General features: G+C 43.2%; 1 protein-coding gene across 1 annotated transcript in view; it reads right to left on the bottom strand.

Moving 5' to 3' along the window:
* Positions 1 to 13,184, bottom strand: part of MRPL54 (mitochondrial ribosomal protein L54) — a 51,001-nt gene that overhangs the window by 36,088 nt on the left and 1,729 nt on the right. The window contains exon 3 of the mRNA XM_040419821.1: positions 11,281 to 11,437. Within this exon, the coding sequence (XP_040275755.1) occupies positions 11,281 to 11,437 (157 nt within the window). The remainder of the gene's footprint in view (positions 1 to 11,280; positions 11,438 to 13,184) is intronic.

Raw genomic sequence — 13,184 nt, 5'->3', positions numbered from 1 at the left:
TGTCGTGTCTGTAGCAGGAGTGGAATAAGGCGTGACACCCGCTATTTCTGTCCTGACTGTCCGGACCACCCTGCCCTATGCTTAGGAGAGTGTTTCCGGAAGTACCACACACAGGTACACCTAGCATAGGGATCACATCTCACCAGGACAGGCACACAGGGCTATTAGGGCCCTTTCTCTCACAGCTGCTGCAAACCTCTCCTTTCACCTGGGATAAAGTGCATAACGTACTTCGCCACATCTTTGGGCGATTTGCGCTTTGCACATTGTCCCATGGGGAAGGAGAGGTTTGTTCTATAAAGGTAAAAAAAAAAAAAAAAAAAAAAAAATTACCGGTAAGTAAAAAAGTTAAAAAAGTTAATATGTTCTGTTCTAAAGTTAATAAAGTTATTGCTTTGCGGCCTGGTTTTTTCTTTTTTGTTTTGTTTTTTTTACCTTCCAGGTGGACCAACCGATCGACCAGCTGCAGCACTGATGTGCATTCGGACAGAAGCATTGCGCTGCTGTCAGATTACACGCAAGTCGGTGTATGCGGCGCTGCAAGACGAGATTTCTCCTCTGCAGTAAAAGATATGTTTGCCGAGGCATATGAGCTGAGGAGGTGGCGGTGTTCATATACTTTGGCAAACACTTTGTATATATAAAAAAAAAAATCCCGGCAATGATTTATTCATCCACATCGATTGATGTGAATGGAGAAATCTGGTTTGCCAGGGCATACGAGCTGAAGTGGGTATGGATGTTGGGCGGAGCTCCTATGTCCTGGCAGACGCCTTTCCCCTCCTTTTTCTTTTTTTGGCAGAGATTTTTTCATCCACATTGATCGATGCGAATGAAGAAATCTGTGCCGTTCATTTTTTTCTTTCAGCCCAGAGGCTGAACGGAAAAAAAAAATCTCATTACCTGTATGCTCAATATAAGGAGAATAGCAGAAACTCCTAATGCTGGGCATACATGTAATGATTGCGGAGACCCTCAAATGCCAGGGCAGTACAAACACCCCACAAATAACACCATTTTGGAAAGAAGACACCCCAAGGTATTCGCTGAGGGGCATATTGAGTCCATGAAAGATTGAAATTTTTGTCCCAAGTTAGCGGAAAGGGAGACTTTGTGAGAACAAAATCAAAAAAATCAATTTCCGCTAACTTGTGCCAAAAATTTTTTTTTTCAATGAACTCGCCATGCCCCTCATTGAATACCTTGGGGTGTCTTCTTTCCAAAATGGGGTCACATGTGGGGTATTTATACTGCCCTGGCATTTTAGGGGCACCAAAGCGTGAGAAGAAGTCTGGTATCCAAATGTCTAAAAATGCCCTCCTAAAAGGAATTTGGGCCCCTTTGCCCACCTAGGCTGCAAAAAAGTGTCACACATCTGGTATCTCCGTACTCAGGAGAAGTTGAGGAATGTGTTTTGGGGTGTCTTTTTACATATACCCATGCTGGGTGAGATAAATATCTTGGTCAAATGCCAACTTTGTATAAAAAAATGGGCAAAGTTGTCTTTTGCCAAGATATTTCTCTCACCCAGCATGGGTATATGTAAAATGACACCACAAAACACATTCCCCACCTTCTCCTGAGTACGGAGATACCAGATGTGTGACACTTTTTTGCAGCCTAGGTGGGCAAAGGGGCCCACATTCCAAAGAGCACCTTTCGGATTTCACAGGTCATTTACCTACTTACCACACATTAGGGCCCCTGTAAAATGCCAGGGCAGTATAACTACCCCACAAGTGACCCCATTTTGGAAAGAAGACACCCCAAGGTATTCCGTGAGGGGCATGGCAAGTTCCTAGAATTTTTAATTTTTAGTCACAAGTTAGTGGAAAATGATGATTTTTTTATTTTATTTTATTTTTTTTCATACAAAGTCTCATATTCCACTAACTTGTGACAAAAAATAAAAACTTCCATGAACTCACTATGCCCATCAGCGAATACCTTGGGGTCTCTTCTTTCCAAAATGGGGTCACTTGTGGGGTAGTTATACTGCCCTGGCATTCTAGGGGCCCAAATGTGTGGTAAGGAGTTTGAAATCAAATTCTGTAAAAAATGACCTGTGAAAACCGAAAGGTGCTCTTTGGAATATGGGCCCCTTTGCCCACCTAGGCTGCAAAAAAGTGTCACACATCTGGTATCTCCGTACTCAGGAGAAGGTGGGGAATGTGTTTTGGGGTGTCATTTTACATATACCCATGCTGGGTGAGAGAAATATCTTGGCAAAAGACAACTTTTCCCATTTTTTTATACAAAGTTGGCATTTGACCAAGATATTTATCTCACCCAGCATGGGTATATGTAAAAAGACACCCCAAAACACATTCCTCAACTTCTCCTGAGTACGGAGATACCAGATGTGTGACACTTTTTTGCAGCCTAGGTGGGCAAAGGGGCCCACATTCCAAAGAGCACCTTTCGGATTTCACAGGTCATTTTTTACAGAATTTGATTTCAAACTCCTTACCACACATTTGGGCCCCTAGAATGCCAGGGCAGTATAACTACCCCACAAGTGACCCCATTTTGGAAAGAAGAGACCCCAAGGTATTCGCTGATGGGCATAGTGAGTTCATGGAAGTTTTTATTTTTTGTCACAAGTTAGTGGAATATGAGACTTTGTATGGAAAAAAAAAAAAAAAAAAAAAATCATCATTTTCCACTAACTTGTGACAAAAAATAAAAAAATTCTAGGAACTCGCCATGCCCCTCACGGAATACCTTGGGGTGTCTTCTTTCCAAAATGGGGTCACTTGTGGGGTAGTTATACTGCCCTGGCATTCTAGGGGCCCAAATGTGTGGTAAGGAGTTTGAAATCAAATTCAGTAAAAAATGACCTGTGAAATCCGAAAGGTGCTCTTTGGAATATGGGCCCCTTTGCCCACCTAGGCTGCAAAAAAGTGTCACACATCTGGTATCTCTGTATTCAGGAGAAGTTGAGGAATGTGTTTTGGGGTGTCTTTTTACATATACCCATGCTGGGTGAGATAAATATCTTGGTCAAATGCCAACTTTGTATAAAAAAATGGGAAAAGTTGTCTTTTGCCAAGATATTTCTCTCACCCAGCATGGGTATATATAAAATGACACCCCAAAACACATTCCCCACCTTCTCCTGAGTACGCAGATACCAGATGTGTGACACTTTTTTGCAGCCTAGGTGGGCAAAGGGGCCCATATTCCAAAGAGCACCTTTCGGATTTCACAGGTCATTTTTTACAGAATTTGATTTCAAACTCCTTACCACACATTTGGGCCCCTAGAATGCCAGGGCAGTATAACTACCCCACAAGTGACCCCATTTTGGAAAGAAGAGACCCCAAGGTATTCGCTGATGGGCATAGTGAGTTCATAGAACTTTTTATTTTTTGTCACAAGTTAGTGGAATATGAGACTTTGTACGAAAAAAAAAAAATAAATCATCATTTTCCGCTAACTTGTGACAAAAAATAAAAAGTTCTATGAACTCACTATGCCCATCAGCGAATACCTTAGGGTGTGTACTTTCCGAAATGGGGTCATTTGTGGGGTGTTTGTACTGTCTGGCCATTGTAGAACCTCAGGAAACATGACAGGTGCTCAGAAAGTCAGAGCTGCTTCAAAAAGCGGAAATTCACATTTTTGTACCATAGTTTGTAAACGCTATAACTTTTACCCAAACCATTTTTTTTTTTACCCAAACATTTTTTTTTTTTTATCAAAGACATGTAGAACAATAAATTTAGAGCAAAATTTATATATGGATCTCGTTTTTTTTGCAAAATTTTACAACTGAAAGTGAAAAATGTCATTTTTTTTGCAAAAAAAATCGTTAAATTTCGATTAATAACAAAAAAAGTAAAAATGTCAGCAGCAAAGAAATACCACCAAATGAAAGCTCTATTAGTGAGAAGAAAAGGAGGTAAAATTAATTTGGGTGGTAAGTTGCATGACCGAGCAATAAACGGTGAAAGTAGTGTAGGTCAGAAGTGTAAAAAGTGGCCTGGTCTTTCAGGGTGTTTAAGCACTGGGGGCTGAGGTGGTTAATGATGCGCTACGAATCGGAAAGCTACCTGCATCTATGAGAGAGGCGATAGTGGTGGTTATCCCAAAGCGCAATAAGGACCCAGTTAGACCTGACTCATACAGGCCTATTTCTCTCCTACCGAATGATGTGAAATTGTTATCCAAGTTACTGGCCAATCGACTTAATAAGGTAATTACTCCAATAATATCCGTCAACTGTTTTTTAATCTCCAGAGACCGATAAATACTGAGGGATGCCGCGCAATAATATCCTTAGATGCTGCCAAGGCTTTTGACAGCGTGGAATGGGAATACCTGTGGGAAGTCTTTGAATAAATGGGATTTGGGTCAAATTATTGTATAATTCCCTGTTAGCAAGGATTAGAGTGAATGGACTACTTTCCAAACACTTTCCTTTACATAGAGGTACACGGCAAGGCAGTCCCTTGTCCCCCCTGCTATTTGCGATAGCAATTGAGCCCCTAGCCTGTCTTCTACGCAACTCTCCACATTGGAGGGGATTTCCAATAGGCACCGGGGAGAAAGAGTCTCGTTATATGCAGATGATCTATTGTTATATGTAAGAGACCTGCAGAAGTCCATAGATCCAACAATGAAGGAGATTGTTGATTTTGGGACATTTTCTGGGCTAAAAATAAGGCTACTTTCACACTTGCGTTCAGAGAGGATCCGTCTGCTGTCTGCACAGACGGATCCTCTCCTATAATGCAGACGTTTGGATCCGTTCAGAACGGATCAGTCTGCATTATAGTTTCGAAAAATTTCTAAAGTGTGAAAGTAGTTCAGACGGCTCCGTCCAGACATTACATTGAAAGTCAATGGGGGACGGATCAGTTAGAAAATTTAGCCATATTGTGTCATCTTCAAACGGATCAGTCTCCATTGACTTACATTGTAAGTCTGGACGGATCCGTTTGGCTCCGCATGGCCAGGCGGACACACGAACGCTGCAAGCAGCGTTCAGGTGTCCGCTTGCTGAGCGGAGCGGAGGCTGAACGCCGCCAGACTGATGCATTCTGAGCGGATCCGCGTCCACTCAGAATGCATTAGGGCAGTACGGATGCGTTCGGGGCCGCTTGTGAGAGCCTTCAAACGGAGCTCACAAGCGGAGCCCCGAACGCTAGTGTGAAAGTAGCCTAAACTGGGACAAGTCCACAATTCTCCCATTAGATCCCACACAACCACAATTGGATCTCACCCGTATACGCCTGCAACTAACCACTCAATTCAAATATTTAGGTCTAATGATAAACACCAGTACCAGCCGAATACATAAAACTGAATCTAGAGCCACTAATTGCTAAATTGGTAGTCAAAACTAATGTTTGGTGTAAGCTGCCCCTTACGGTAATTGGCCGCAGTAATCTAATTAAAATTATATTCATGCCACAGCTACTATATTTATTACATAACTCGCCAGTATGGGTCTCTCAGAGTATATTTTACAAAATTCAAGGGATTTTTAGATCGCCGCTATGGAAAAAAAAGCAACCGAGAATTCGCATAGAGACACTCCAAAAATGTAAGGAAGAAGGCGGCTTGTCCCTCCCGAACCCATGGTCCACAACTGCAGCATGTTAGGGGATGGATTAGAACAGGTGAATTAGACTCTTCGGCTGAGATAGTGGCTCATAGTATGAAACAGAAAGCACCTATTGCTTCGGTTGAAGTAAGCGGGCAGCAACTTCTAGGTAGAAAACTTCCCACAATCTCCCTTATAACCAAAGTTTGGTCGAAATTTAACCCCTTAGTGACCAAGCCAAAATTTTGGAAATCTGACATGTGTCATTTTAGCTTAGAATAACTTTGTAACGGTTTTGTACATCAAAGTAATTCTGACATTGTTTTCTCGTCACATATTGTACTTTACTTAGGTGGTAAAATTCTACCGATAAAATATACGTATCTTTATTAAAAAAAGTGAAAATTTATGAAAATTGGCACGTATTTTTAACTGCAATATTTCACATACATACATACTATTCAATATTTTTAGCAGAAATATATTTCCACATCTTTACTTGATTTTGGCTGCACTTAAAGTAAAAATTTTTAGTATTTAAATGTGTGTGTGTGTGTGTGTGTGTGTGTGTGTGTGTGTGTGTGTGTGTGTGTGTGGGGGGGGGGGGGGGGGGGGGGGCGCCCTAATAACTTTATTTAACACATCTGGGGGCCGGGGGTGCTGGGGGATAATTTGAACTTCTCTCTCCTCTGAGGAGAGAGACCTTACTGAGAGCAGCGGTGGCCGGCTGTCAGACTGCGCATGCGCCGGGCCGCCATCTTTCTTGAGGGTAAGGGGGGGGGGGGTTGCGGATCGGGACCCAGCTTAGGGCCAGAAGCGCTGGGGGACCAGATCGCTGCACCGGAGACTCTCTCCCTCCTCTCTTACATGAGAGGAGGGAGAAAGTTTAGTGCGGGCATTTTCTGTGATCACCGTGATCAGAGACCGCTTGTCACAGTCTCTGATCACTGCCCGAGCCCTCAGCTACCTCGGTAGCTGCGGGCACGGAGCTACAGCGCTTGATTTTATCGCTAACTTGGGCTGAAGTGCCGCCATAAAAAGGCGGCGCTCCAGCCAAGGTCCCTTAGTGACCGCCGTAATAAAACACGTATGGGTGGTCACTAAGGGTTAAGGAACTGGCAAATCTAACAGGTTTTAGCGAGATTACACCATTATGGCAAAACCCCCAATTACCTGAGATGTTTAGACTAGAGGCTTTTCCACATGGGAGGAGAGGGGCATACTATTTTTGGGCCAAATTCAATCTCAAGGATTGTTCAAATCTTTTACCCAGATCCAGGAAGAGTTTGGCCTACCCAAAACTGAATTTTTTCAATTCCTCCAATTAAGACATACCGAAGGGTATGGTGGTTGTCACATCCCCTCCTGTGATGAAACAGCTACTGGAGGACAGGTCCACCAAAGGCCTGATATCACGATTATATAAATTTATACTTGATGCCAATGCCTCCTCAACTCCCTTGGTGGTAAAAGGACAGTGGGAAGAGGATGTAGGGACAATATCTAAAGAACAATGGTCTGACGTTCTGGCTTTAACAACTAGTCTTACACTGAATGAATCCCAGAGGCTGTCCCAGCTATATCTAATACACAGAGTGTATAGAACCCCAAAATTTCTATTCAAAATAGGCGCTCGACAGTACTCTTCATGCCTTGCTGTGGAGAAATAGAAGCAACACTGCTTCATATGGTTTGGAATTGCCAAAAATTTGAGAAATTCTAGGAAGATATACAGTACAGACCAAAAGTTTGGACACACCTCCTCATTCAAAGAGTTTTCTTTATTTTCAGGACTATGAAAATTGTAGATTCACACTGAAGGCATCAAAACTATGAATTAACACATGTGGAATTATATACATAACAAACAAGTGTGAAACAACTGAAAATATGTCATATTCTAGGTTCTTCAAAGTAGGCCACCTTTTGCTTTGATTACTGCTTTGCACACTCTTGGCATTCTCTTGATGAGCTTCAAGAGGTAGTCCCTGAAATGGTTTTCACTTCACAGGTGTGCCCTGTCAGGTTTAATAAGTGGGATTTCTTGCCTTATAAATGGGGTTGGGACCATCAGTTGCGTGAGGAGAAGTCAGGTGGATACACGCTGATAGTCCTACTGAATAGACTGTTAGAATTTGTATTATGGCAAGAAAAAGCAGCCTAAGTAAAGAAAAACGAGTGGCCATCATACTTTAAGAAAATGAAGGTCAGTCAGTCAGTCAGCCGAAAAATTGGGAAAACTTTGAAAGTAAGGGCTATTTGACCATGAAGGAGAGTGATGGGGTGCTGCGCCAGATGACCTGGCCTCCACAGTCACAGGACCTGAACCCAATCGAGATGGTTTGGGGTGAGCTGGACAGCACAGAGTGAAGGCAAAAGGCCAACAAGTGCTAAGCATCTCTGGGAACTCCTTCAAGACTGTGGAAGACCATTTCAGGGGACTACCTCTTGAAGCTCATCAAGAGAGTGTGCAAAGCAGTAATCAAAGCAAAAGGTGGCTATTTGAAGAACCTAGAATATGACATATTTTCCGTTGTTTCACACTTGTTTGTTATGTATATAATTCCACATGTGTTAATTCATAGTTTTGATGCCTTCATAGTCATGAAAATAAAGAATGAGTCCAAACTTTTGGTCTATACTGTACGTGAAATCATACCGTACGACTCAGATAAGATTGCCTAATGACCCAAGAGTCTGTGTATTGGGTATTTTGAACTCTTCAGAAATAGACGATAAACTATCTCTGTGCATTCATAGAATGCTGATCCAGGCGAGGGTTCTAATTGCTCAATACTGGATACGAGGAAATCCACCTAACAAGAATATATAAATAGGCTAAATACAGTTTTACACCTTGAAAGAGGGGTCTATGTCAAGAGAAAATGCCCTAACAAATTCCTGTCGATATGGAGGGGTTGGGTGGAGACCGGGAGTTTGGCTTCTGCGGCCCTATCAAGAGATTGCATACGTGGGCAATTCTCTCTATTGGGCCAGTTATCTCAGCACACGCTGTCGAATGGGGGATGTCGATTGGTCACTCTAATTTCAATTTTCACTGTAATGGCCTTCCTGAGATATAACTAATGGTGAAATTAAAGTAATGCAGCTGTCTCTCTGTTGGATCAAGTAAAGAGGGGGGAGGTTGGTTGGTTATGTTATATAATTATATAACATCAACTTTGCAATGTCCTGTACTCTTATAACAACAAGTATCTGTCTTTATATCCTATATTACGCTGCTTTCATGTTAATATGACGACAGACTCATAATATTGATAAGATTTTGATGTATGGACTGACAAGATCTTTGTTATTGTACACAAATCTTTATTTTGTTAATACCTTTATTGTCAATCAATAAAAACAATTTTGATTTAAAAAATAAATAAAAAAAAAGCACTGAAATACAAATTTTGAAAATTGCTAACTTTTTTCACATTTTCTGTAAATTTTGATTTTTTTTTTATAAATAAGACTAACTATGTAGAGTCAAAATTACCCCTTACATGAAGTACAACGTGTCACAAGAAAACAGAATCGGTTGGAAGAGTAAAAGCATTCCAAAGTTAGGCCCCCTTTCACATGAGCGAGTATTCCGCGCGGATGCGTTGCACGAGTTGAACGCATTGCACCCGCCATCAGAATACCGACCCATTCATTTCTATGGGGCTGTTCACAATGAGCGGTGATTTTCACGCATCACTTGTGCGTTGCGTGAAAATCACAGCATGCTCTATATTCTGCGTTTTTCACGCAACGCAGAGGCCCATAGAAGTGAAATGGGGTTGCGTGGAAAATCACAAGCATCCCCAAGCAAGTGCGGATGCGGTGCGATTTTCACGCACGGGTTGCTAGGAGACGATCGGGATGGAGACCCCGATCATTATTATTTCCCCTTATAACATGGTTTATAAGGGAAAATAATAGCATTCTGAATACAGAATGCATAGTAAAATAGCGCTGGAGGGGTTAAAAAAAAAATTTTTTTTTTAACTCGCCTTAATCCACTTGATCGCGGAGCCGGCATCTCCTTCTGTCTTCATCTTAGCTGTGTGGAGCAACAGGACCTGTGGTGACGTCGATCATGTGATGGATCATGTGATGGATCATGTGATGGATCATGTGATGGATCATGTGATGGATCATGTGATGGATCATGTGATATCACCACAGGTCCTATTTGCTCCACACAGCTAAGATGAAGACAGAAGGAGATGCCGGCTCCGCGATCAAGTGGATTAAGGCGAGTTAAATTTTGTAATGACAGGATAAACTGTTGTACCAAACATGTGCGATTTTTCTAACGTGAGTGCAAAACGCATTACAATGTTTTGCACTCGCGTGGAAAAATCGCGCGTGTTCCCGCAACGCACCCGCACATTTTCCCGCAATTCCCGTGTGAAAGAGGCCTTAGTACCACAAAATGACATGACAGATTTAAAAAAAAGGGATTATGTTAATACAGCTGAATCTCTGTAGGAATGGAGTTCATGAGGAGATGCTGACATAATGAGAGGACAGAAAATATGGGTGGACAGCACTCCTAAGTAGTAATGTGTCGGGTGCTCGTCTCCAGGAGGGGTGGTAAAAAGCCCCCAGTATAGCAACTTGTAGAAATCCAGGAAAAATAAAAAAATGGAGACAGCACGTCCAAAAAGGGAGCAAAAAGTTTAATCCGGATGCAACGTTTCGGCTATGTTTGCTTGAAAAAGGCTAACATAGCCGAAACGTTGCATCCGGATTAAACTCCACTTTTTGCACCCTTTTTGGACGTGCTGTCTCCATTTTTTTATTTTTCCTGGATTTCTATAATGAGAGGACAGACAGGATAAACTGTTGTAATGTAGCCGATTGCATACAAGTGCTGCTGCTCATTAGCTACACCTCTGTCTGTCCTCTCTATACGTCAGGTCTCCTCATGAACTCCATTCCTACAGAGATTTAGATAAAGATCTTATCAGCTGTATTAATATAATCTATGACAAGCAGAGCAGAGAGGAGGATGAGGCAGATCTTTAGCTCAGTGTTGTGAATTAACTTGTCCTCCTATGTGATTAGGACAGGTTTTGTGTGTACTAATAGGACGGCAGCCATTTTATTTTTTCAAATGATTGCTCCCCAGACAAAATGAGCCATTATAGCTAGTAAAAGGTATTTGGGAATATATTTATATTAAATTAATATTTAATTATTTTCAGTAATTTTACTTTATTAATTCCCTGAGAACCCCTTTAAGGTGAAGACTGGGTCAGTCTTGATGGGGTTAAAAGGGCCCTGCAGCAATGGTGTCACATCCATCATTCACATAACTGCCCTGGTAAATCACTTGGCTCAGAAGACACATGCCATGCCGGAGCGAGGGGAACCAGAACGCGGTGTTGGACAGGCAGGACACAAAAAAAGTTTTATTTTATGCAGCCCCTACTCTTGGCAAAGTGATTGTAAATCTTTCTGAGGAGATTTCTCACATTCTCAGACCCCACTGGATTTTTGTAATATGGTCACCAGCTTCTTAGACTGCTCTATGCACACTGTGCTTTGGTAGTCTGAGACATAGCCTCTTGCCATCTTTAGTAATATAGGTACATGCAGAACTCTCAAAACATGAACTTTTCATGCATTTTTCACAGCAAATTACAGGTAAAGGCAATTAGCAGAAAATAATATCAATTACTGGACATTTAAGATCTCACTCTCAGGGTACATGCTGAAAACAAGGGAATTACCATTCAGGATACTGGGAATCGTCCATCAGCTTCACATCTGATCCAGACTTGTAGATATTCACCCCCATGGCATGTGTTGTCAGGAGAGCTGGGTCTTTACAGACTTCAGGTCCTTTCTGAACCTCTTTAACAAATCCCTTCCCCTTTCCTTTAGCAACTGTGAAGAAAAGGCCATGGTTATTTCCAGGAAGAATGAGAATACATTCCCTAGTAGTCAGAATGTAAATATGGATTACACCCCATTAGATGCATGAAGCATGTGGAGGAATGGCAGGGAGGATAGGCCAACAATAGTATGGGCTGGATATAGGGTTGGGCGATATACCGGTATCACGATATACCGCGGTATTAAAAAAACGGCGATATGGCGATATCGCTGTTTCCAAAATACTGCGGTATTTTGTGACGTCATCAAAGCGGTCAGCTCACATTGTGCGCTGACCGCTTCTAAACGTGCGCCCGCCCGCCCCTGCACCTTGCATAGCGCTGCCGCTGAGTAACATTACTTCCTCTAGCTCCTGGCCTGGCTCCTTCTTGCTCCGCCTCCCTAGTCAAGTCTCCACCCACCATCTGACATCACGTCGTCACCCACCAGTGCCGGCCTCTATTGTATATGTGGCGAATCGATCCCCTGTGTGAGTACTGTGTGTCTCTGGAGAGACTTTTCCTGCGGCTGCCTCACTAGTGTGTGCTCTGGTGACGAAATTATAAACTTACTACTTCCCGCAGCGGCCGCCCGGCTCTCCTCCTCCTTGCTCCCATATTCAAATCTCTGCCCACCGGCATCTGATGTCAGAATCAGAGCACACAAGCGAGGCCAGCCGGGGGAAAGGTATATCGCAAAAGTATTACTGCATGTATGGTGGCCTGTGGCCACAAGACCTTATTATAACGCCTCCTTGTGGCCCCCCATACAGTGTAACGCCTCCTTGTGGCCCCCCCCCATACAGTGTAACGCCTCCTTGTGGCCCCCCCATACAGTGTAACGCCTCCTTGTGGCCCCCCCCATACAGTGTAACGCCTCCTTGTGGCCCCCCCATTACAGTGCAACGCCGCGTTGTGGCCGCCCCTTACAGTTGCAACGCCGCGTTGTGGCCGCCCCCATACAGTTGCAACGCCGCGTTGTGGCCGCCCACATACAGTGTAACGCCTCGTTGTGGCCGCCCCATACAGTGTAACGCCTCCTGCTGGCCCCCCCATACAGTGTAAACGTCTCCTTGTGGCCCCCCATACAGTTAACGTCTCTCCTTGTGTTTTTTTTCTTTTAAACGGGTATTTATCGCGATATATATCGTTATCGCGATAAATTTTTTAATATCGTTATCGTCTGAATATTTTTGATATCGTCCAACCCTAGCTGGATAACCCCTTTAACAATATTCTCTTTGTTACAGACACAGATAGGAGAGGACAGAGATTGTGCTGATCGGCACACCAATATACCCCCCCCCCAGTTGGCAAATTGCTTGACAAATTTCACCACACGTTCTGTGCTGCACCTGCCCAAAAAAAGTGTATGTAACAACTGCCACAGACGAAGCACCACAACAATGGCTGTCCTGGCCCACATCGTAGCACCCGGCGTCTGTCACGGGAGTGCTGGGCGATTCCAACCACCATCCGGCAGATACTGGCAATGCAAAAATGGCACCCATACAAGATCCAGTTGCTGCATCATCTCAACAAAGATGTTCCTGATTGCCATGTTGAATTTTCAGAATGGGTGTCACAGCAATTGTAACAGGACCCAGATTTCACAGAGACGGTACTGTTTAGTGCTGACGCGAACTTCTACGTGAGCGCGGAGGTGAAGAGAGAAAACCTTCGATGCTGGTCCGACACAAATGTGCCCCCATACATTACGGAAGTGATATCTGAGGTTTTATGTCAGTGGATTGGGCCTT

This window comes from Bufo bufo, chromosome 2 (assembly GCF_905171765.1).
Source record: "Bufo bufo chromosome 2, aBufBuf1.1, whole genome shotgun sequence".
Taxonomy (NCBI): domain Eukaryota; kingdom Metazoa; phylum Chordata; class Amphibia; order Anura; family Bufonidae; genus Bufo; species Bufo bufo.
This window is presented reverse-complemented; position numbering and strand designations above follow the sequence as displayed.